At 30.3% G+C, this 27,258-nt stretch overlaps 3 protein-coding genes across 3 annotated transcripts; 2 read left to right on the top strand and 1 right to left on the bottom strand.

The window, feature by feature from the left end:
- The first annotated feature begins 15,392 nt into the window (after positions 1-15,392).
- Positions 15,393-16,707, top strand: LOC130942103 (WUSCHEL-related homeobox 5-like). The gene is made up of 2 exons (XM_057870794.1): positions 15,393-15,759; positions 16,292-16,707. The coding sequence occupies exons 1-2, from the start codon at positions 15,465-15,467 to the stop codon at positions 16,546-16,548; spliced, it is 552 nt and encodes a 183-aa protein (XP_057726777.1). The 5' UTR covers positions 15,393-15,464; the 3' UTR covers positions 16,549-16,707.
- Positions 16,708-20,110: 3,403 nt separating this feature from the next.
- Positions 20,111-23,334, top strand: LOC130941004 (26S proteasome non-ATPase regulatory subunit 7 homolog A). Its single transcript, XM_057869343.1, has 10 exons — positions 20,111-20,431; positions 20,503-20,595; positions 20,714-20,795; positions 21,452-21,548; positions 21,727-21,802; positions 21,927-21,985; positions 22,169-22,291; positions 22,469-22,526; positions 22,608-22,693; positions 22,883-23,334. Exons 1-10 carry the CDS (start codon positions 20,245-20,247, stop codon positions 22,952-22,954), a joined length of 933 nt encoding a protein of 310 aa, XP_057725326.1. The 5' UTR covers positions 20,111-20,244; the 3' UTR covers positions 22,955-23,334.
- A 113-nt stretch (positions 23,335-23,447) lies between these two features.
- On the bottom strand, positions 23,448-26,384 carry LOC130941005 (uncharacterized). The gene has a single exon (XM_057869344.1). The coding sequence runs from the start codon at positions 25,752-25,754 to the stop codon at positions 25,158-25,160; it is 597 nt and encodes a 198-aa protein (XP_057725327.1). The 5' UTR covers positions 25,755-26,384; the 3' UTR covers positions 23,448-25,157.
- Positions 26,385-27,258: the final 874 nt, after the last annotated feature.

Here is a 27,258-nt window from a genome sequence, read left to right on the forward strand (position 1 = left end):
TATAAACCGAAGTTAAGTGAATTTTATTGACATCATATACCATATAACGTGTACATGCACATAACGTAATATAGAGTGTGTGTACATATGGTAATTTTTTCAGAACAAAAGTTTGCAACAGTCAACAACATTTTGGCCAAAAGTTAATCAACATATCAAATTTTGACTGTTTATTAATCTCTATACACGCATACATATGAATAAGTATAATTTGTACTTTATCCAGATTTTGATAAAGATTATACACACATAAATCACTATATTTTGTATTTTATGTTAGCTACAACATGTATGTTGATCAAAATTTTATTGACTATTGAAATTGAATTTTTTAATTTTTTTTAATTTAAAGAGGTAATGTGTAAATATATATATATTTCATAAGAATAAAAAAAATATGAAAAAAATTAAAGAATTAAAATTCATATTTTACAATTTTTATTAAAAAAATTTGAAAAAAACTTTTTACAATGAAAAATGCTATGTGCCCTTTAGAAGTTAGAACTATATAAGAATTAGTTGGTGACGTGAAATGTGTACACCATATAGAAATATGTTTTTGGTCAGTGCACCATACAGAATTGTTTTGGGCAGGATTTTATACTGGGCCTACATAAGGCAAGAAGGTTCCCTTGTTTTTTATGGATCAAGGTTTGCAATGTTAGCCCAATTCATAAAGCAACAAGTAAACCAAAAATAAAAAAGTATAGAGACAACGAAAATAATGAACAACGTGAACAATAGAACAAAAAACGAAATTAAAATCAATTAATTTAATTAATTTCTAATTATTTCAGATTTTGAATTTAAAAAAAAAAAAGGATTTGTAAATGGTGCAGCTACATCCGGACCAATATTATGCTAACTTCTATTTTTTAAAGTGTAGTATATTTTTATTTTATTGTGCAAATTTTAGAACCTATTATTCACATTATTTACAAAAGGCATTGTTTATCTAACAAAAATTGGAGTACTGCAGCAGAGCTCTCTCTAATACCATATTGAAGTATGAGTCAAGATGAAAACATATTGAAGAAGAAATAATTACTATGTTATATTTGCATTACAAAAGGAATTTGAGGTGAATAAAAGATGAGAAAACAAAAGGGATACAAAGAGAAGAGAGTACAGGAAAGGGAAGAAGGAAGGTTACGGTTTGTTACTTCCTATTGAGTGGGTTAAAAGTGACTTATCTTGTATGGTTTTTATCTAAGCTTATAGCCTCTAATAGGCATAACCAAAGAAAACAAAGGATGGATGAACTGTGTTGACTTCTAAAGGAAATTAAAGTAGAGAATTTTGTGTTCAGAAGTTCTAGTGTTAAATGGAAATGTGGGTGATCTGTGTATAATAATGCGCATATTGGATTCTTAATTATGTTCTTAGAGAAAAATAGTTTGCTTGATACTTACTCAGACACTAATTTAACAAAATCATGATGTTGATGTCATTGTCTTTACTCATCAACAGTTACATAGCGAGATTGAATAATCCAACATTAGAATAAGAATAATCTTCAATTCATGACCCTTTTAAACAAGGTGGCTACTCTAATGAAAATTTAATGATTGTCATTATGTAAAGATATATCATTTTGATCATTGAATGATAGATTGTAGGATTTGATTTTATTTGAAGTAAAAGTGTTACCTTTATTTAAAGTATTACAAAATAAATAACTTACACTTTTTAAACAAAGATCATTATAAAAAGATGTTTTTGACATCTTCATTAGAGTAGTTGCCTTTAAACAATTCTTTGTTTGGTACAAAAGCAAGTTCAGAACGGAACGGTGACAGTGGATGTATATAGTTTTCCTTCCGGGATTTATATATAAGACTAGACACTGATTTAGAGCTATTTTGCAGTTGTATCTGGGTTCCAAATTAAATATGGGTTTAACCCATGTAGTGAAATATACAAACTCGGATAATTATATTTAGAATTGGGAGCTATGTAATTGATCTGACAAAAAAAAAAAAAAGCTATTTTGCACCACTCTCATGCAATCATGCGCATCTTTCCTTTATTTTTTTCCTTAGCATATTCATTTTTGGGGATCTTCATTTATAATATAACACATGAAATTGTTCATCAATTGATGTAGTTGCTCACGTTTGGAACTTGGAAGTGTGTTCATTGTCCACATTTGCAGTGCTCTAATATAAAAATGGTAAGTGGTAGAATGTTTGTCCCTGTCACTCACTGGTGCTAATTAAGTGCTAAGTGCGTGATGAGTATCATTCTCAGTGTTATCTTTTTGTCATGACTTGAAAAAGCGCATCCACATTCTAAGGAACATACGACATTTGTGTCCTAAAACTAACAGGGATCACTGATCACTGATTACTTTTCCTTTTTGGCTTTATTCAAGAAGCGCAATGTGTGATCACGATGATAAGATAAGCGTTTTTTTTTTTAATTTAATGTTGTTGTTTCCGCATAGTAGGTAGTTTTGTTCTAAGAAAAGCAGGGACAAAAAGTACGGGAGACAAGAAAAGTAAAAGACACGGTTGATACGGAGAAGGGTGGCGGCGTTCCTAGATTTCACGCCTGCCATACCCCTATTCTAGACTCCCCAATCCTAACCTTAATCAAGGTCTTTATACTTCATTGTCCCTTTGTCTTTCTTTCATGATGCACACTTGGACGTTACAAGAAGGCGTAGCAAGTTGGCTAAAGATATATAGACACTTCATGGTTAGTAGTGCATAATTATTGGAGATTTCATGCTAGTTAAAGTAATTATATTTGTACCAATGAGCTATAGCTCAGATGACATAATCTTCCCCATCTCGTACTTATTTAAAGGTGGCGGATTCGAATTTTCTTATCTTTGGTTAAAAAAAAAAATAAATATAGTTGTCATAAAGCTCTATGAAAAATTATATATGGAGAGTGTTATGACTTTTATTTTTTGTTACCTCAATTCGCATTTCACACGAATTATATGAACTTATTCGTTGTCCTTCTTTCTCATATAGAGTAAAAATTGAGAAAGAAAATAAAAATAAACACATAACCATATAGTAATTATACACTACCACTATTACTTCTCTTGTATATACATTTTTTTTATTGTATAAAAAGATAAATTTTTTATCTTTTTATTAATTACTTTCAATATTAAAAATAAAAGGTATACAAAAAATTTACATAAAAATAATACACATAACATTGCCCTTTTTACAAATAATATTGTCTTTCTGATATTTAAGAATGCAATAAAGAAAAAAAGTTTCAAAACTATCTGCCTAACATGTAAATTGTAATGTAACACTAAACAGCTTGGGTCCAAAATGGCCTAGAATTTAGAGCATGCATACCGCTAGTGTCAAGTTTCAAGAGACAACACAACACTTGTGCATAATACAACATCTTTGGGAATTGTAGAAAGAGCACACAAAAGAATGTGGTCTCTTCTGTCTATGCTTGACTAGTCACTACAAAACTCCTATTGCTCAACAACTACCAAAACACACTTTGTTTCTTTTGATTAACATGCATCTACATAATTCTTACTCTCACCGTTCATTGCCATTGAATTTTTTGTTCCATTATCCATTAGCCCTCTTTTTTAATTCACAATTATTGTTAGACTAATCAACATTCGGCCAAAAGAATAATATTGAACCTAGGGAGAGCCCTAGAAGATGGATTTACGGAAAAGAGACATCGATGATCATAAAGCAATTAGGCTGAATTTGTTTATAAACATTGAGATATAAATTCAGAAATATAAAATTATATTTGATAGATGAAATATGAATAAAAATATTATATTTTAGAATATTAAATTAATATATTTTATATTTTTTTGGTGAAACATAAATAAAAATATTATGTTTTGAAATTAAATTAGTGTGTATTTTATGTCGTTTCTAATAGAAAGAACATGGAGAGATATTGAATGGAGACACAATTTATTTTTTTTATTATTACTATTAAATTTTTATAATTTTATTTTTTATTTCAAATTTATATTGTATAGTTGATGAAGCCTAACTATGACATGGTGTGTGGTAATGTATATTAATCTTTTGAAACTATTAAGTCTCACTTAAAAATTGCAGGCTAGAAATTATACTAATTGAAAAAAAAAACTGACCTCTTCAAAACTCAAGAACAAGAGGAGACTTGAGCAACCACTTAAAGGTAAATACCAAAGGCGTCAATAAAAAGGACGAAATATTAATATATATATATATATATATATATATATATATTTGTATTCACTTTTTCTTAAACAATAATTCAATTTATTCTTTTATAAAATTAGATAGAATGGAGAACTTATATCATATAAATTTCAATAAATGATAGAAAAGATTAGAATGGGTTGATTCAATATTTAAGGAAAAATAAATATCAATAAAAATTATAGTAAATATATGTAAAACAACTTAAACCCTAAAACAACTTAAAAGTTAAAGAATATTTTTAAATTTTTTAAAAATTTTAAAGATAAATATAATTTATTCAAAAAGAAAAAACAAATCTATTATGAAAGGCAAGTTGTTTTTGTTATTGTGTTGATCTTGAGTTTTTTTTCCAAATCTCGCTCAAATTGGTTGCTTTGTTTGTTGAAATTGAAAGAATTTTTAGTGAGAGCGAGGAGATTCCTAGAGTAGAATTTTGAGAGCTTTTTAGATGAATTCTGATTCACTAGAATAATGAATCACACTTACATTAGATACAAGCTTTTCTTTTATACAAATCATAATAAGTTTAAGGGATAAGTATTGTTTTGGTCCTAGCGTTTAGGGTCAGAATCGAAATATTCTCCAACGTAATTTTTTATTTAGAATCGTCCTTAAAATTTTATTTCGTATTAAAATCGTCCTTTTAACTTTTTACGGACAAAAATACCCCATCACCCCTAGCATCTTTACCACCACCACCACCTCCCTTACGCCACCACCACCACCTCTTTTACTCAAAAACTAATAATCAGATTCAAGTACACCAACAATAACACATCATTCAAATCCAAAAACAACAACATCAAATTCAACAATCAAATCAACACAAAACAACAATGAAATCAGAAAACAACAAATCAAAATCAAAATTAGAAATAGAAGCAAAAGCAGTAACAGAAGTAGAAGAAACAGAAACAAAAGTTCAAGCAGAAGCTCAAGTAGAAGCAGAAAGCAGAGGCCAAAGCAAGAAGAAGAAACCAAAGCAAGAAGTAGAAGCCAAGGCAAGAAGCAGAAGCAGAAGCAGAAACAGAGGCGGAAGCAGAAATGGGGAGGTGCAGCGGCGAAGAGCATCGGCGAGAATGCGGCGGCGAGCAGCGACAAGAATGCAGCGGTGAGGAGCAGCGGTGCAGAAGCAGAAGCTCTCTCACTGGCTCACGACGGTGGCTCCAAGCTTCGCCGGCGCCGTCTCCCCTCCCCCTTCCCCTTCTCCCATCCCCTTCTCCCTTTCCCATCTCTCCCCCTTTTCCCTTTTCCCTTCTCCCCTGCCCCTAGCGTCCTTTTTTTTTATTTTATAATTTTTTATTAGAACAAGGGTAGTTTAGTAATAAAATAAAAAAATTATTAAAAAGGACGATTTTAATATGAAATAAAACGTTAAGGATGATTCTAAATAAAAAATTACATTGGGGACGGTTTCAATTCTGACCCTAAACATTAAGGACGAAAACAATACTTATCCCTAACCTTAACTAATAATTAATTATCTATACTATATAACTAACCATCTATTTTGCATTACTAAACTAAGTTTTCTGACTGACTAACAAATACAAGTGACTTAGCTTGATAACTGAAATTTGTTATATTATCAAAGAGCTAACACTTTTATTTTCCAACATCCCCCCTCAAGCTTGGCGTGTGAAAATCTATTAAGCCAAGTTTAGAATGAAAGGTTGAAAAAGGTCCTGGAGCAAGTGATTTGATAAGTACATCGGCAGTTTAATTTGTTAAAGATATTGGTAGAAGTTTAAGAACACCTTCTTGAGTCTTGTCAGGAACCACATGACAATTAATATCTATGTGCTTGGTTCTTTCGTGAAAAACTGGATTTGTCGCAATATGGAGGGTTGCTTGGTTGTCACAATACAAAGTGATTGATTTTCTCGTTGAGTTTTTAAATCATTGAGGATACGAGTCACCCACAAACCTTCACGAGTGGCTACCGCTAGAGCTCGATACTCTGCCTCTACGGGGATCAAGAAACAGTAGTTTGCTTTTTTGCTTTTCTAAGAGATTAGGGCTGATCCGAGAAAAAAGTAGTAACCTATCATGGATCTTCTCGAATTCAGACATGTCCTCCAATCTGAATCTAAGTAACCAGTGAGTTAAGAATTTGATTGAAGTGGGAAGAAAACTCCCTTGGCCAGAGCTTGTTTGAGGTATCTAAAGATGTGTAGGGCAGCCTTAAAATGAGCATCCGTTGCATAATCTAGGTACTAACTCAATTTGCTAATAGAGAAGCAAATGTTAGGCCTAGTATTTGTAAGAAATATGAGTCGGCCAATTAATTTTTGATAAGGTTGGAGATCATCCAAAGGAACCCCCTGATGACTTCGAGAGTGTTGTTGTGTAGTTCATGAGAGTGGCAACTAGTCTTGCATCTAGTAATCCACATTCCTTTAATAAATCTAAGGTGTTTTTCCTTTGATACAATGAAATTCATTGGCTGTTTTGAGCCACCTCTAGCCCCAAAAAGAATTTTAGTTTCCCGATATCCTTAATTTTGAACTTTTCATCCAGCAACTTCTTCACAAATTCGACCTCTTGCATATCATCCCCAGCCAATATCAAATCATCAACGTACACTAATATTGATGTAATGCCAGAACCTGAATTTTTGGTAAATAATGAATGATCAGCCTTTGACTGCGTGTAACTTAAATTGAGTAGTACAGAATATAATTTGGAATTCAATTGCCTCGATGTGTGCTTCAATCCATAAAGGGACTTCTCAAGTTTGCAAACCATGCTTTGGGGGCTTCAAGGCCTGGTGGGGTTTCATGTAAACATTCTTTAGTAAATCACCATACAGAAACATAATATTAACATCTAGTTGGTGAACGTATCAATGTTTCTTAGCTGCCATGGCCAGCATGATGCGTAGTGTAGTCATCATAATCACGGGGCTAAAAGTGTCAAAATAATCGAAGTCTTGAACTTGAGTAAAACCTTTAGCTACAAGTCTGCCCTTGTGCCTTTCAATGGTATCATCCGCTTTGAACTTTGTCTGAATACACACTTACAGTCGATCGTTTTATTTCCGGGTAAAAGTTTAGTCAGTTTTCAAGTCTTATTTCTCTCCAATGCATCAAGTTCGATTTTGATGGCCTCTTTCCAGTAGTAATGCACAATTACTTGCTCATAAAATTGTGGTTCTTTTATATTGGATATCGTAATTAAGAATGTTCTGTGGTCACTACTCAACTTGTCATAGTTTACAAAGTTGCATACTAGATATCGTTTAACATTGGAGTCAGCAGTACTGGAAATTGAGGTCTGCATACACTGAAAATCGTCTAGATATCGAGGCCCATTTTTAATTCTTGTAGATCTTCTAGGTGTATCATTAACATATTCAATGAATGGTTGTTGTGTGTAATTAAGGTGTGATGATATTAGAATTAGTTAGAATGTATGCATGAGATGTATGAGATGCTGGTGTATTATGTATGTGAGAATGAGATATGCTGTAATTAGGTAAATCAATGTGTGTCATGCTCATCCCTTGATCATCATTAGGCATTGAGATGGTCTTTATGTCATTGGTATGAGTTATAGTGTTAGGAATATTATGTTGAGAGTCAAATTGACCTTCAAAAGGATCAAGAATATGTATAGAAGGAAAAATAGGTAGTGTGATTCCTGGTACACTATTTAACGCTATGTTGGCTAAAGTGGTGTGAAATGGAAAAATAATTTCATAAAAAATTACATTTCTTGATATAAAATTTTTTTAGTATCAATATTTATTAAAATGTAACCTTTAGTGGTAGGTGGTAAGCCTAAGAAAATACATTTTTTTGCTCTTTTATCTAATTTTTTTCTATTTGCTATCAAAATAGAGGTAAATGTGCGGCAACTAAAAATTTTGAGATGCTGAATTAAGAGCAATTTTTTGTGTAAGATATGATAAGAGCTTTTGTCCTTCAATATTGAACTTGGCACTCTATTAATGATATAGGTAGCATATGCAGCTGCATAATCCTAAAAATATTTAGGCAAGATGGATTTAAATAAAAGAGCCCTAGTCATATTGAGAATTTCTTAGTGTTTTCTTTTCACTACCACATGTTGTTGAGGTGTCTCAACACAAGATATGTGGTGAAGGATTCCTTTCTTTTGTAAAAAAATTGATTGAATTTGAATTCACTCCTGTTATCAGACCTAACACACTTAACATGAGTACTAAATTAAGTCTCAGCCATCAAAATGAATTATTTTAAAAGGTGAGTTGTTTCTGTTTTTGACTTCATGAATCGAAGCCATAAAAATCTGTCGTTATCCTCTACAATGATTAGGAAATATTTATTTCCATCTATTGAGAGAGTGGCTAATAGCTTTCATATGTCAACACAAAGTAGTTCAAATAGATTTTTTGATTTATTTTTATTGAGATAAAATGGTAAGCATTTTTGTTTTGCAAAGTGGCTAAAATCACAAGGAATGTCATTTTTTGAATGAACTAACATAGAATTCTTTTTCATTATTTTCAACCTATCAAGTGAAATGTGTTCTAACCTACAGTTCCATACATCAAGATCATCAAAGGGAATCAATGTGCTTGTGTGCTTTATTGTGTTTGTGACCTGACTCTTTTTATATGCTCGTAGGTCTAATACTGCCTCCTCTTGATTCTTTTCTTCCAGTATGTACAAACCCTTTTCTATTTTAGATGCTCTAATCATCTTTAAAAAAAGTTGATCATGCACCTCACATTTTATGTGATTGAATAAAAATTGGCAAGACAAATCATTAGTGGCCTTAGAGATAGAAATTATATTGAATGAAAAATTGAAAACATATAGAACATCAATGAGGTAGAATTTACTGGAAAAATAGATTGTTCTACATATGATTGAAACAGTTTGTGAACCATTCGGCATTTTTATAATCACTGGATTAATAATCCTATGTGATTAGAAGAATTTTAGAGAGAATGACACATGAGCGGTGACTCATGTGTCTAAGACCCATTTATGAGAAAAGTCTGTGTGAGTGTAAGAAAAAAGTATTTGAAAACACCTGAGGATGTGATCAATATTGTTGTTGCCGAATCAATATTATGAGTAGGAACTTGTGTATGATGTTAAAACAAGGCAATTATTGCTTTTTTCTTTTCTTCGAAAAATAATTCTTCGAAATTCTAATTCTTTTCCTCCGGAGTTGAAGTTTTGTTGCTGTTTTCATCACTACTTGCAGCAACTATTAGGTTATTAATGTTTGCTCCTTTTTGGGTTCTTGCATGTGTGGGGAAAACTCATATTTGTGGTAACAATTATCAACCAAGTGGCCAATTTTGCCACGGTGCGAGCACATCTTTATAGATGCTCGACCTCTTCCTCTACCAAATACTCCACGACCCCTCCTTCTTCCTCTATTGCTGAAAACTAGGTTGCTCACTGCTACATTGATCACAACTCTAGAATTCAAGATTTCAGCTTGGTTCATCTGTTGCTTTTGTTGCAAAAGTAATCAGCTTGGTTCATCTGTTGCTTTTGTTGCAAAAGTAATGAGAAAATTGCAGCTACATTGGGAAGGGACTTCATCAACATTATTTGGGACTTCACAGTAACATACTGCTCATTGAGTCCTCTTAAAAAACAGATGACATTCGTCTACTTTCTATAACCTTTCATCACTCCAAGTCCACAAGAACATGTCTCAACACAGTTGCATTGAGAAATGGGTCTAAACTCATCTAACTCTTCCTAAATTCCTTTAAGTTTAGTAAAATAGGATGTGATCGACATTTCTTCTTGTCTCATTGTGAACAAATCTTGTTGTAATTCATCTATCCTAAAAATGTCTCCTTCATAAAACCTATGCTTCAAGTCAGTCCAAAGCTCATAGGCATCATTACACCATAATATACTTTACAAGATTTCTTGACTCAAAGATGCATGAAGCCAAGAAAGTACTATTGTATTGCATCTATCCCAAGCACTGAAAGTACTATCATTTTCATCAGGTTTTAGAAGAGATCCGTCCACAAATTTGATCTTATTTTTCGATTTCAATGCAATCCACGCAGATCGGTCCCAAAAATGGTGATTCTGGTTTGATAAGGGAATTGAAGTAAGAACAGTACCTAGATTCTCACTAGGATGTAGAAAAAAGGGACTCGATGGGTCTTGATTGAGGCTGGTGCTCGTCTTTGCAGCTTGTGATTGAAACGATGAGAATTGTGCCATCATTTTTGCAAACTTCTAAAAATCTAACATGGTGAATTCTTGATTCTCTAGATTTATTTAATCCATTGTTCTTTCCTGTGTGTTCGCCGAAATTGGGCTTGAATCACAGTATCAGAATTTACGAAGTAATTAAACCTTGAATGGTGAAAGGTACTCACGGATCTCTGGAATCGTCCACGCTCACCGCACCATGCTAAAGTTTTGTCTCAAGTAGCAGAGAAAGAAATTGATGATGATTTGGTGAGAGCAAGGAGATTACTAGTACAGAGTTTTGAGAGCTTCTTAAATGAATTCTGATTTATTAGAATAATAAATCACACTTACATTAGATGCAAGCTTTTCTTATATACAAATCATAATAAGTTTAACTAATAGCTAATTATATGTACTATATAACTAACCATCTATTCTACATTACTTAAACTAATTTCTCTAACTGACTAACAAATATAAGTAATTTAACTTGCTAACTGAATTCTGTTATATTATTAAGGAGCTAACTAGGGGTGTACACGGTCCAAAGACTCGGTCTGGACCCAAACATTTGAGGAGCTAATTTGGTGTGATTTCACCGGGTCTAGGGTCAGCTAAGGGTCTAAAAAATAAACCCGGTCAGGGTCAGATTCGGGTCAAAGCGAATTCGGCTTCACCCGACACACATGCACCCTAATTAAGGAACTAAAAAAAGGTATATATGTTTTAAATTAATTCCAATATTATGTTATATTAATTATAAGCTTATTATTTTGTTTTTATTTACACTTGTAAAATTAGAAAATAGACCAAAGAAGCATCAAATTACAATTTATGGACAAATTCAAATTCAAATATAGATATCAACTTCTCGATAATAAGTTTCTTCTTTATAAATAAGTGCATTATAAATAAATTTTTTTATAAATAATTTTTTTATAAATTATTGTTAAAACTTTAAAGATCCGATTTTCATCTAATTTAAACTAAGTATATATAATTGAAGTCCAAAAATATTTAAATTTCATTAAATTTAAGATCAAATTAAAATCTAAAAAATATATTTAAAACCGAATTCCAATTTAAAAAAATTTAATTTTATTCTACCCATATCCAATCCTAGAGCTAACACTTCTATTCTCCAACATTGATGTCCCTTAGACCATCTCCAATAGGGAACTCATCACAATCCCTATTTATGGCCCATCTGTTATAAAAAGTAACTCCACGTCAGCTTTTGGGTTATAAATAGTAAATAGGAACTCAAAACATCTCTCTCTTCTCCATTAGCAGGAACTAACTTTAGTCTCTATTGTGGTCCCACTTAATTAATTAATTGAAACACTTAAAATTAATTTAATTAATTTCTTTCAATAATATAATTTAAATTTAAAAATTTAAAAATAATTTACTATTAAAAGATATTAATATTAAATAAATTCATATATAACAATAATAAAAAAATATATAATTCGAGATTAAACTTGAGAGTTTGAGATTTGAGATTGTTGGGTATTTAGAGTTTGAGAAAATTTTTTGTAAATAATTGAAAAAAGAATTGAGTTGGTTTGGATATATTTTTTCGTACAAAATCTAATATCAGTAGAACTTTGATTTCGAAAATTTGAAATAAGATGAAGAAGAGTAGAAGAAAGTGTGAGAATAAAAGTGTATGTAAATAGTATATATAGAGTAATAAAATATTAATTTATTAATAGTAACGATAACATAGTAACAATTAGTTTCCAAACGACTAATTTTGTAATGGCTAGTTTTACAACTTCTAATTTTAATAATGTAGTTAGTATTTTAAATTTCAAAAATAAAAATAACTAACTCAACAAAAAAATATTTTGTAAAGTATAAAAATTAAATTTATTTTTTGATGTAAGTAAATTTAATTAATTATAATTTAATATAAATAATATTTAATATTAATTATAATATAAATAATTAATATAAATTATTAATTAAATAAAAATTTAATTATTTAATCTAATTAATTATTATTTAAATAATTAATATAAATTATTAATTAAATAAAAATATTATTATTTAATTAATTAATATTTTATATAATTATTTTTTTTAATATGGAATTTTCATTTAAGGAGACTTCTCTTCCTCGAAATTGGTGCAGGTACTCAACTTATTCCTTCTCCATCGCTTAAATTATTGTTTTTCTCTGATACTACAGTAGAAGGGCTCCAAATTTTCTCCAATTGGAGATGCTCTTAGTTTATGTTTTTACTCCTTAAAAAAAAAATTTTCGTGAACCTCAGTCATTTAAGTCAAAATCTATCAGTTTCTTCTGCTCTGATCAGAAACCTCCAATTTGGATCAGAAGATTTTCGTGAACCTCAAGTCATTTAAGTCAAAATCTGTTCTGATCAGAAACCTCCAATTTGGATTAATGTGTAACTTTGACTTTCACTTCCCCTTTTATGTATCTTTTGGACTTAAAAATTAAATATCTAAAAAATTTGCTTAACTCACGTGGGCTAAAAAATTTGGATATGAATCTTCGTTACCCTTTCTTAATAATGAAAAAAAGATTCTTAATAATGAAAAAAATTAGAAAAAATTGAGTCAACCGCTAGAACTATTACTACCGATTAAAAAAATTTAGAGTTATTGTTCAAGTGAATTCAAATTGGAATTGAAACACAAATCAAATGTGGATTGATGTTTTGTTCGAAAACGAAAATTATGATAATCAAATTTTGATTGTTGTCTTGTAAGAAAAAAGATAATCTATAACGGAAGAATCAATCTTTTTTTTATTGAGCCGTGCTTGTTCATTTTGATGACTTTATCATATGAATTCTATTTTATCATACAAATCCCTACTCTACTATCTTTCCGGAGTTCATTCTCCGGAAAATTCTTATTTTATGTTATGATTTCGTTGGCAATCATAAGAAGGCAATTCCCCTTTAAGATACCCATTTGTGCTACTATTTTACGATTAAGAAGCAATTGCCCCTTGTACATATTATACAATAAATTACTATACCTATTGCATTGTTTTTTTTTTATTCTTACCAATTATTGCATTTATTCGATGGATCCACAAACAGCGAAACTCTCTTTTTTTCCTATCTCTATCCCTATTAGCTGAAACCAACGCTTTGATTTTCTGTTGACTAATAGTTCGAGTAAGTCTTGAATGAGCCTCCGAAAGCTTGATTCAATTTGTGTACTTTCCATAATTTTAAAAATTTAGAGTACACAAATCGAACTGTTCGATTTGTGTACTCCAAATCTTTTTAATTTTTTCAACACAAATTAGACGGTCCGAGTACAGAAATCGGACGGTTCGATTTCTGTATCTCTTAAAAATTGGATGATCTGATTTATACTCCGTACATTAAATTATCCCACATTTTAGAAAAATACTATAATAAATCACAATTTTAAAAAATACTATTGTTAATCCAATATTAAAAATAAAAAGTGAAATCACGTGTCCTAAGAGAATTGAATCATCAATATGATAAGTATGATGCCTAATTAAACATTTGATTATATTACGTATATACTAAAATTAATTATTAAAATTAATTATTAATATAAAATATATTAAAATAATAATAAATAAATATATTAATAATTAATTTTAATAATTAATTTAATATATAAATAATATTTTTATTAAACATTAAGCAAAAGACATTGAAAATTACATAAACATAAAAGAAACCAATATATGTACACACATATAAGTATAAAAATTTAGGAGTAAGTGCACACTTTACTGAAAAACACATCGTGTGGTGTTTGAGAAGATGAACTCGAGGAACTAAAAAACTATAGAATATATGTTTTTTTTTAAGTACAATTAGTGAAACTTATATTTTCTCTGTGCTGCAAAACCGAAACGTTGAACAATGTATATGCTTTTGCGCATGTCTTTATTATCTTTTTGTTTTTTTTATTACAACACATAAACAATAATATACACTAGCCCAAGTGAAACCGATCTGTTCAACCTTATATTCCCTAAATTTGAAGCAGACAAAACGTAAATTGATAACATAGTGCAGATCAGATCTGTGATCCCCACAAATGCTATTAGAAAATAAGACAAAGTTTTATCTTTTCAAAGTTGAAAACTTCTAGTAGTCTATTTGATTAGCTAATATACTTCTATGATAATTATTTCAACCGGGTCGGTCATTTTATTGTATTCATTCTGTAGGTAAAGATTAATTTAACATTTTCTTATTATTAAATTGAACATGATCCCATTTTAAATGAGAACAAACACACCATATTCAGTAATAACAATACAATCCGACAATTATGGCACCGATTTAAACTCTTGTTGATTGGCGCCGCATGTCAATAATGTTTCGAGACTTTCCAATTAAATTGTTACTGTTAAGAATTTTTTACGAAAAATTCAATGATAATACTGTGGTTTAAAATCCGACAGTATATTAGACGTTTTTTTTAAATAATAATATTAAAAAAATCAAAATTTATTTATTTAATATTTATTAATTATTATAACAATTAATAAATATTAAATAAAATAAATTTTAATTATTTTGGACTAATTTTTTTAATTATCAAATATTAAAATTTCTAGTAGTGTAAAAAATTTACTACCATAAAAACCGTTTCAATTTCTTAAACTAGATTAATTGAAATTTTTTATAACAAGATTCAAGTATATATCAATAAATAAACTAATAATAATAACAATAAAAAAATGTTAAAAAATTGATATTTATTATTAATATTAGTTAATATTTTATTCTAATATTTTATTTTTATACCAATTAGTTATAATAATAATATATCGAATTTGTTGCCAATAAATTATAGTTCAAACGACACCGTCTCTCCATATTTATTTAAGACATTGCGTGTTTAAATCTTCTTATCTTTTTGGTAAAAAAAATTATATACAGAGCTCGTAAAAAAACATGAAAGGAAAAAGACAAAGATTTTGGGAATAGATTAATGAGTTGAGGTACTCTATAAATATATGCACACGGAATAGGATCTTTATGGTTGGGATAGATAAACTCACATGAGAGCTAAAGCTGTTGGTTTGTTTTGAGAGAGAGAGAGAGAGAGATATTAAAAGATGGAATCGAAAGGTGGGAGCAGTAGTGGAAGCACAAGCAAGTGTGGGCGTTGGAATCCGACGGCAGAACAAGTTTCGGTTCTGAGTGAACTGTTCAGGTCTGGTCTGCGCACCCCAACCACTGATCAGATTCAGCGTATCTCCAACCACCTCAGCTTTTACGGCAAGATTGAGAGTAAGAATGTCTTCTATTGGTTTCAGAACCATAAAGCTAGGGACAGACACAACAAGCGCCGCAAGCTCTCTTCTTCCTTTCCTCATCACTCCAAGCATCTCAATCTTCTTCACTCTCAAAGTAACTACTCTTCTTTTTTCTATCTTCAATATTAATCTCTCAATTCTTAAATATTTTAATTTGGCCTCATCCATCTCTAGATAAGAATACACAACTTTATTTTTTTTAAATATTATTTACACAAAAAAATAATTATTAAATATTTGTATATAAATATATATTATTTAATTTATTTTTAATATATTTTTTTATTTTAATATATACTTATACAATATTTAATTTGATATGAATTAGATTGAAAATTTAAATATTAAGTGTATATATGAAATCTTAAGAGTGATATTAGTCAAATAAGACCACATATAATCTTTGTTTGAACTTTGAATATTATTTATTAGAACTATCAGTTTCGTGTGATATTCAATCTATTTCCTTCTATTATGAGCTTAATGAATGTATCTAATTAACTGAAAATTCTCTATCAAATATTAAAAAAAGAAACTTGACCGAAACAAACAAAGTAAAAAATGGATCATTATTGAATAGGCTTTGGATCTTGAAGGCCCAATTCTAATTTTGTCTCCTTTTGCAGGTTTAGCTGAGATGTATCAAGTTTCAGAGCCTGAGAATAATAACAGGGTGATTGAGACTCTTCAGCTCTTTCCCTTGAACTCTTATGTTGAATCCGAATCAGAGAAGCTGAGAGTGCATGCAAATGATGATGAAAATGGTGATCATCATCATCATCATCAATGCATGGATCATGATGATGATACTATGTTCTCATACACATTAATGGGAGAACAAATGGAGTATCCTCCATTGGACCTGCGCTTGAGCTTCCTCTAAACTAATTGTAGTAATAATGTTACTATTGTTAATTAACTATAATTAGTGAACTTAATTATTAATTAGTAGGTTTAGTGCATTATATATATATATATATATATGGTTATGGAGCGTTGAGCAAAGATACTTTAATATTAATTATCACTATTATAATATGTAGCTACAAAAATTTCTCTTCTGCATGCTGATTCAACTTGGTTAAATTTCCTCTAATTGAGAATTAAAACTCGTTTGGATTATTACAATATATTATTAAGACTTGGGATTCTAATTTCTCTTGTAGTCATGAGATGTTTTACCTTGGAATACATAAAAGATTATTGGATAACAAAACGAGTAGTCATACCTCGCCGGGTGTGATTCTATCTTTGAATATGATCATGAATCATATCTAAACAAGTTGGGAATGTTATTCATCGTTATTATCAAATTAATCCTAATGTTGGTTTATGTGTTTTAAGGGGAAATATATATAAGACTTAGATTAATCATGAAGACCAGTGGTCTCATTCATGCTCACATAGTCACATGCAAATGGAGCTAGCAAGGTATATATATGTATGTATAGCTAGATCACGTGTGACGGCAAACAATGCAAATAAATAATTAATGAGATTATATATTACTTATTATTTGACCATTACTCGTTAACTAGAGAAAAGTGTTGTCCACACATTGTCCATTGAAAGAATCACTAACCTTTGGCAATGATGCAAAGTTGCAAACTCGTGGTTTTCGGATTTATTTTTATCAAAATATATAGTAATATAATAATAATAGCATTAGGTGATTTGGAAGTACATACAATATATATAACTGTACTTTCAAATTCCATATTTATAACTCAATTATATTGATAAGGGTAGTGCTAGGGAGCTAATGACCTAAGTGTACAATGTGTACAATGGGCTAAATCTTTGGTCCATAAATAAAATGAACATTACCCACACTATCCAGAATAATCATCTTAAGTTGATTTTGGAGTTCACCAAGGATCGAACCCTTGACCTTTCGCATCTAGAACTCTAATACCATGTCATGAACCCACTCATCCCAAAAATGTAACCTAACAGGACAATGTAACACTAATAGTCATATTTCTAATACTTCCTAAACCTCCATTGTACACATTGTACGCTTAGACCATTGGTTCCTATACTTTTCCTATTGATAAATCCTATTTAATGCAATGTTTTGCTCAAATTGTTTGCACATATGACACTCTTGCAAATGTGAGTTTGTATAAAATTGGTGTATGTTTGGATATATTTGGTGTGTGTTTCTATTTCATATTGATATATATTACTTGAAGAAGCTATGAATACTGGATTGACAAATCATGATTATTACTTATTATCATTTAAGGATTCCATCACTTGAACACATTATATAAATACAATAATATTTCGAAGACAATAAAAGATCATTTCAAACAGTTTAAAATTATCTTATTTAATATTTATTAATTATTATTAGAATAATTATATAATTATATCATTTTAAATGTATAAATATATAATTATATAATTATAGATGTTATACTATAAAATTATAGATCTTATGTTATGTTATATAAATAATTATGAATGCAGCATATTTTTTGGCATATACACAGAGCAGAATGTAACCGCTATACTAGCTAACTACTACTAATAAACAGGGGAGGACTCGCATATAGATTACCCAAATTAACGTTTTTTGTGAGGACAATTTCTAATAAGATAATACGTATCTTATTTAATTTATCTGAGTTAAATAAATTAATTAATCTGAAATTAATGCATATATAATACATATAATAAACCAGATTTTAAACAAATAGAATGATGAGCTGATATATATTTTTAAGTCAATATTTTGGGTTAATTCTACTGAATTTTTTTTTAAAATTAGACTTTTTTTTTAATTAGATTATTTTAATTCAAAGTTAAAATATGATAATACACCTTAAATTATTTTAAGAGTAGAAAATTAATATTTGTATGTATGCTATATAAGCTTATTTATTAATTATTCCAATAAGTTATGTTCATTTTTATCTCTAATATTCACATAATAATTTAAATTTATTTTGTCTATTATTTTATTATTTTATTTCGTATATTATTTGATTTTATAAATATCACATACGTATTTAATTGTATGTATTTGAAATATGTTAAATCATGATTGATAAAAGTAGAAAGTATAAATATTATTCATATTTGTTTATATAATTTACAACTTAATTAAATAGAATTAAAATTTTTTTTTAAAATATAGAGAGAGGAAGAAGAAAAATAGGAATCGAAAACGCTAAATAACATATGAATAAAAATTAAAAAGAAGAATACGGAAGATAATAAAAGAAATTAAGAGAGAAAAATACTAAATTTATCTAACTAGAAAAAGAAAAATAAGAATTGAAAGTGCTAACTTTTATTTAATTTATTTTTTATAATAAATTTTAAATATTTAAAAATAGTTCACTTTTATCCTTTTCAAACTAAATATTAATTTGTAATTTTTGTCAGTAAGTAAGTATTATTTTTAGGTCTATAACAAATTAACAATCAATCTATAATATTTTTTTGAATTTTTATTTTACTATTATCTTTTTTCAATTTTTTTTCATTTTATTGTTTCTTCTTTTGTCCCCTAATTTTTCTACTCTTAAAATAATTTAACTACAAAAATGTCCAATTATAAAAAGAGAAACCCAGTAGAACTAGCCCAAAGCATTGGCTTAAAAGTATAAATTAGTTCATTATTTTATTTGTCCAAAGTGTAATTTATTATATGCATTGATTTTGGTTCAATTAATAATTTATTTAACTCAAATAAATAGGATACATGTTACTTTACTAGGCATTATCCTCACAAAAAGATATTTTTACTAACTGTACTGTATGTGAGTCGTTCCCTAATAAAAAATCAGTCAAAAATCTAAATGAGCTCAATATCCTATTCTATTTTTTAATGTATTCTTTTATAATCTTTTTTTCATTCTTTCATCACTTCAATTTTATCTACAATCACAAACCAGCTATATTCAGCATTAGTCATTATCCATTTATCCTCGTTATTGACGACCACCGCCAACCCACCTTCAAGCTGCCAGATTATCTTAAATTTTAAACTATATATTTTAAATATTAAATTTTAAATTTTAAATTTTAAATACTAAATTTTAATTTTTTTATTTAAATTTTAAATGTTTTTATCATTTCTAATTTTAAATATTTCTTTTTATTGTGAATTGTTAATTAGTTTATTAGCTGAAAATGATTGGTTACCTATATTTTTTAATGTAATAATTTACGGGAATGAATCCCTTAACTTGAAGTTTTGAACTGACCATGTATTAAATATTTTTTTCTCTTGGCCAGTAGGTATTTTAGTAATTTAACACTTAGATATGCTCTTCATTGATTTATTTATTTTGGTGACAGATTTTGGGCCGGACTTCAGATATTTATAACCTGAAAGTAGGTCCAAATGAATGGGCCATATAATCAGGCCCATAAAACAGCCCAAAAAATAATAGATCCTCCCAAGTGAAAAAAAACAAACAAACAACTTATGTGTAGAGACTTGAGAGGTGAGAAGATCGAAATTCAGAAAGCAAAACCTAAAGAAGAAGAAGAAGAAGAAAAAGAAGGGGATTGAAATTTGAAGAATTGATCGATCAATTGAGTTTGAAGAAAAGAGTTAAGAATGGATGTGATAAAGACGCAGCAAATATCGTGGAGGGCGATAGAGAAAGTTGTGGTGCACCCACTTGTGCTCCTCAGCATAGTCGACAACTACAACAGAGTCGCCAAGGACACGCGCAAGCGCGTCGTCGGCGTCCTCCTCGGCTCTTCCTTCAAGGGCACCGTCGACGTCACCAACAGCTATGCCGGTAAACTAACTAACTCACTCACTCACTAACAACCTCAACTACGCCCTCTAACTGATTTCGGTTCGTTACAGTTCCCTTTGAAGAAGATGACAAGGATCCTTCCATATGGTTTCTTGACCATAACTACCACGAGTCCATGTTCTCCATGTTTAAGAGAATTAACGGTACCTTTCATTATTATTATTATTATTATTATTCATTCCTTTAATTCTTAATTCTGTGTTGATTCTGTTTCTTCAGATCAGATCTAATCTTTTCTATTTTGACATTTTTTTTGTTCAGCAAAGGAGCATGTTGTTGGGTGGTACAGCTCCGGCCCCAAGCTCCGAGAGAATGATCTTGACATTCATGCTTTGTTCAATGAGTATGTTTGTTTATTCAGCTCAAATTCACAGAAAAATCTTCCGCATTTCAGTATTGATGTTTATCTTTTTTTTTGTTCGTTTAACTCGATTGAGGGCTGTGGTTGTGTGAAGTAAACGTAATTTCCATGATCTGATTGAAACTTCATCTAGCGAACATGATATTAGTGTATTTACCAAAAGAGAGAAAATATGCTATTAGTGTAATATCATACCTAGCTGTGATGAGTGAGGTGCAAAGCTAGGGTGGTGCTTCTATAGGAGTGAGCCAAAGCATAATTTGTGTATGTAAATGTTAGTTATTCAAAAGAGGGAATAATAAATTTCTAATATTAGCTGGTAATCCCGAAATACGGTTGCAATGAATAATTATAGCTCTGATAAGCAAGGTTTACACCTAATGCTGTTCGGCAATATCCTCGAGCACAGTTTGTACCTTTCTATGCTTTAGCAACTTGAGGCATGTTTCGGTTGCTTTGTAGTAATATCTCTGTGTAATCCTGATTGTTATGTGTTGTTATGTGCAGTGGTTATGCACATACATTTTCTCACCACTGGGGATTAGTCCTTTTACTTGGAAGCATGGTAGAACAAGAAACTTTTTATGCTGCTGTTTATCTCTATTTATATCAATTTGTCACCTTCCACATTTTTGCAGCTATGTTCCCAATCCTGTTTTGGTTATAATTGATGTTGAGCCTAAGGAACTGGGAATTCCTACCAAAGCTTACTATGCAGTTGAAGAGGTTAAAGAGGTAGAACTGAAGTACTTCTATCCTTTGATTAAATATACTCGTGGTTTCCTTGATCCTACATAAGTTATGAAAATTATTAATGATGGGAGTAGCTAGCTAGTGTTTGCTTGTGTGGAACTCTTGTGTGGAACTTAATCAGTGGACACAAGAACTGATAAGCAGTTTAAACTAACTGCAGAATGCCACTCAGAAAAGCCAAAAGGTCTTTGTGCATGTGCCATCAGAAATTGCTGCTCATGAAGTTGAGGAAATAGGTATGCCATCAAATCCAAAATTGCTGCATCTTCTGTTATTTTTCCTTTTTCAAAGAACAAAAAAAAGTTACCTTATTTGTATTCTTCATGGTTGTCTGAACATTTTCCTCTTTCCCTTGTTTAGGGGTGGAACACTTGCTTAGAGATGTGAAGGATACAACCATTAGCACCCTTGCTACAGAGGTGGGTGACTGGATTCATCATTTGCTATATATTAATTTCTTACTAAATGTTTTTGTTTCTTTATTTTGCTGTTATTGTTATCCTTGTATTTATATTTCTCTGCATGCATCATATTTGTGAGTATGCTAAGATATATATATTATCTAATGACAAATGTTAAAATTGTTGTTCGAGTTCTTTTAGGTAAGTGGAAAACTTACAGCCTTGAAAGGTTTGGATGCAAGACTTAAAGAGATAAGAAGTTATCTTGACCTTGTCATCGATGGAAAGCTTCCTTTAAACCATGAGATTTTGTACCATCTGCAGGTTGGTTTACACACACATACATGTATTTCTTTGTAATTAACAATTATTTGGCCGCTGTCACATGGTTTAGCAAGATATGTTAGAAGAATTTTCAGCTGATCCACATTTCAATTTATTTTTTTTGGCTCAACTCTATTATTGTGTTTCACCATCTCATGATTTATTGAATTTTGTTAGGATGTGTTCAACTTGCTACCAAACCTTAATGTCAACGATCTGATAAAGGCCTTTGCAGGTTAAGAATGTGAATGAATATGTATGTGTTATGGTTTTTTACAATGGCCTTTATTGTTGATATCTTTCTTCATTGTTGCAGTGAAAACAAATGATATGATGCTGGTAATATACCTGTCGTCCCTTATCAGAAGTGTAATTGCGCTCCACAACTTGATTAACAATAAGGTTAGATACACTATGCTCAATCATACTGCATCTATTTGTTATTGTTGTTTGGCGGGTGATTTTGGTTTCATAGCTTAGTCCTAGTTTTGGTTGTGTTACATTATTATTATTATTATTATTATTATTATTATTATTATTATATGGAGTAAGTTTCAGAAGGTTAGAGTAAAAACTTTACTCTTTTGGCAGATGCTTAACAAAGAACATGAACGCGCAGAAGACTCAAAGTCAGTACCAGTATCAAGTACAGCTGGAAGTTAAAGTTGCTGTTATTGACTACATAGACCAAGATCTTTTGCACTTCAACCGTCACTTTGATTGGCCTTCGGCTTTCTTGAGGACTTCTGAGCAGATTCGGGAAATACATGTAACATGGCACAAAAGATCTTTTAACCTGGGAGTGGGAATATTATTGGTTATGCTCATGCTTTATGTTATTTGTACTCTTGAGAACATTTTTGTTTTTCAATCTTAGACGAGTTACAACGATTTGTCCTTAAGCAGATTGATCACGAGTCAGAAATTGAACTTCTATTCCCTGCAACCTCTGTTGATGCGTTACGAGAATCATTCTTGTTACAAACCGTGCATTGTAGCTCAAACATGACTAATGATACAAAAGCACGCAAATTCATTTGAAATAGTTTTAATTTTATTTATTGTAAAATTTGTGACAGTTAATAACAGGGGAGAAAAGTACAAAGACTCACTTTTGATCAATTAAAATCTCTTTTTGGCATTGTTTCCAAAGATAATTAATCAATCAAAAACTACCAAGTCAAAATGAAATACAAGAGTCCTGCATCAATAACAAAGTATAGATTAAAAGATTACAAAATTACACAAAAATGAATCTGCACTACCCCATTTTAGATTTATAGACGCCAAATGTTCACCCCTTCAAATAGCATCATGGCAAGACTTTTCCTTTCCAAAAAGCTCATAGACTTCCATGATTAGTGCAAAACCAAATACTCATGTCTCACCTACTCACAAAATCATTACCCACAAAATCAGACATTCATAATAGACGAATATATTCACATCAATTACATTATCTCATTTTGACATCCTCCATTGGCATATCATTCACTTACTCGCACCAAATAAATCGCTCTCCTCATGTATTTTCACCAAACAATGTTCCTTTTGTATTTCCATGTCATCCACTTGTTTAGTTACTTTTATTCATAGTCTGCTTGTCCAATTCAACATCGAAGCCAATAATTCAATTGCATCCCATCTACAAGTGTTCTCCAATTCCAATCTTTCCCAAGTCTTCCTCTCTTTGAAGTTACTGCTGTACTTGAACCTCACCTCCACATTTTGCATGACTTTTTTGCTACATATGTCTTGTTCCTCAACATTCTTAAGTCCTAACTTGCTATTTTTCCATGCATCCATTAAACAATATTTTTATTATCAATTATAAATATCAATCCCTCCTCTTTCCTATTATCTTCCTCCAATAATATTTGTAATACTATCTCAAGGCTTTGTAAGATTGCGTCCCCTTCCATCTTCTCAGATATTACATCCCCCATTAATCCTCTTGACTCACCTTTTGCATTTTCCAGATATCCTCCAGCCATATATGCTTACAAATGATGCTCATATTCCACACTATTCACTTCACTACCATCACTCTCCCTCTATTCTTACCTCCTTCTCCGTTACAACCATCTGTCCATCTTGATTTTCTATTTCTTTCTAATCAAATTTCATTGTCTAACAAGTGTGTAAATTTGCTCCCTGTTAGCCATCGATTCTTTATTCTCATAAATTTTTAAATTCATACCCTGCCAAATGACCCACACAATCTTAAAAGAAAATTATACACCACTTATTCTTACTAATGTTATGAATTTCTTTGCTGCATCCAATTTTCAAACACTAAATTCATAACCCATTTTAACTTCAAACTTGTCTAATTCCAAATCATCCCAAATACAACTCCTCTAACACTTTCCTTCACCACTGTCACCACCATCCTCATCCCACCCATGTTTGATCTCTGTAGAGGTTTGCTTAATAGTATTTAATTAGTACTGCGGAAGTTGTTTCGACAATTTGGTATACAGATTTCAGGATGAAGAAGAAATAATGTCAGCTTAACTTTCTTTATGATAATCAAGAGCATGTATCTATTCATGAGCTGTTGTACAATTACGATTCCCTACTTTTTCTAACCATATGTTCTAATTTATTCTCATTTATTTAGAAGATTTGTAAATACTTCTCCAAGAAATAGGAACAAGATATCAAAATATTTCCATATATCTATTAAGGTAATATAAATAAATGGTACATAAATGGAACATCTTCAAAGTTAGCCCAAAAAATAAGTAAAAAGGAAGAGAAAACCTTTACCTTATACAATTTCATTTAAAAGAAGAACTAGATGATACCTACACAAGTGTAGTTGTATATTCTGTATAGATGAAGACTCAGTTGAATACAAAACTCAATCCTCCTCGGTTTCGTAAGAGAGAACGGATTGCTCAAACTCAGCATCCATAATAACACCATCCATAACATGAACAACAATCTCATTCCTCTTAAAATCCACCATTTCAGATCGAACCCTATTAACAACCAACATTCCATCGATGTCCTTTGAGATGTAAAGTGAGAACCCAGATAAAGAATCATAGTTCACAAGCTCACCAAGTTTCACACTATCCGAGTGAATTGATCTAGGAACAGCCGAGAATCCCAACACACGAGACACAATCGCATATGTATCATTATACTTGTCAGGTTTCAAACTATCATTGAAATCTAGACGCAGATCTCGCTTGAAAGCTTCCTCCGATGGAACAAAAACAGTGAATGCAAGATCATGAGGCAACATCTCAAGCATCATGTCACCGACCTTGCTCAACTTAAAATCATGAGGGATTTTTCGGGATCTGATTTTTGGGTACAATACCATTTGGCTGTTCTTGGTTGATGCATCTGGAAGCTTGAGAACTGTGACTATCACAATCAAAAGGCAGCATATAGTTACCATCACAAGGATAAGAGCTGTTGAATGCTTCAAGAACATGCGCCTCTTCATTTTGGTGAAGACCCAGAATCAAACTTGATGAAAACTTAATTAATTTTAATACAAAGTTTTGAACTTTATAACCTTGTTATTTAAGATAAGTGGAATCTATTACCTGAAGTTTAAAGGGTAAAGGCTCAAACTTGAAGTGATCTTGTGAATGATATACAATCAGGTACAATACCCATTTTAGGTAAAACGAAAATCTTAAGAAATCAGAATCTGGGACTTAAAAATTGAAATGAATTTGACACTCTGTGACTTGGATTCTTCTTCTTGTCAGATAAATAGAAGAACCTCTTATAGAACACTCCGTCGTAGCCGCCACTATTGCTGGATTTGCTTTTTGTCCTTATTTCTATATTTTGCTCTTGGAAATCACAATTATTATTTTTTAGGACTGCCAAAAACTAATCTATATAAAACTGAGATTGAAGTCAAGACGTACCTAAAACAGTCTTTCATCATTTGATTAGTTTAATCGGTTAAATTCTTAGCTAAAAAAACTGAAAAATCATAAAGTTATAACTATTAGACACTGTTAACTGACCATTTTAATTCAATTCTTACAATTGACGGTTATGAAAATGGTTGAAAGTATAAGGAAACACCATCCCATATTCATATTTCATTCATACATAGCCCTCTATCATGTCACAAAAGAGTGTACCAACATATGAAACCTAAAGAATTGCATGAGAAAAACCGACATATGATTTTTATCAAGAATTAATTTATACAACTGTAACAAAATATAGATATTTACAATGAAAATGATTTTCATAATTTTTTCCCAAAATAAGTTTCAATTATTAAACAAGCTTTTATTTTCCAATTTTTTATGAGAATGGCACATTTCATTAAACAAAGTTCAAAATATAAGGGGATAATAAGATTAGCAGTACACAACGGAATACTAACAAATATATTACCAAGCACGTAAGTTGGACTTTGGGTTTTTTTTTGGTAAATTTCTAAAAAAAAGTTTGTTTTTTTAAAAATAATTTTTAAATAAATAAAAATAATTTGATGTTTAAATATCCAATCTCATGTAAATATATTTTTTATTTATTAATTATATTTGAGTAGAATAACATAAAAATACTTTTTGTTTATTTATTATATGGAATTTTTTTCTAAAATAAGAAATCTAATCTAAGAAACATAAAAATTATAATTTTTCTAAAAATAATTTTTTTTAATTTTTTTTAATATTTTTCTTTTATTTAAAATAAAGAGATTTTTTTCCGTGCCCTAAAAAACTTAAGGAAAAAAAAGATTCTTTTTAATCTTACAACCTCCTTTTCGGCAGCCTTTCGTGGATTGTTGGTCAATTGAAGAAACCTTCACTCTTTTTGTCGCTATAAATAAAACGAACAAAGCTTTGGTCAAAATGATGAATGCTTTTTTTAGAGGCCTCTTTGCTACGACAACTAGGGCCCCTTATTTTTGGTGAGAAGAAACTTCTATATAGGCTATGAGTGAAATAGTGACCCACGGAAGAAATAGAGCCCAA

The sequence above is a fragment of the Arachis stenosperma genome, chromosome 7 (assembly GCF_014773155.1).
Source record: "Arachis stenosperma cultivar V10309 chromosome 7, arast.V10309.gnm1.PFL2, whole genome shotgun sequence".
NCBI lineage: Eukaryota > Viridiplantae > Streptophyta > Magnoliopsida > Fabales > Fabaceae > Arachis > Arachis stenosperma.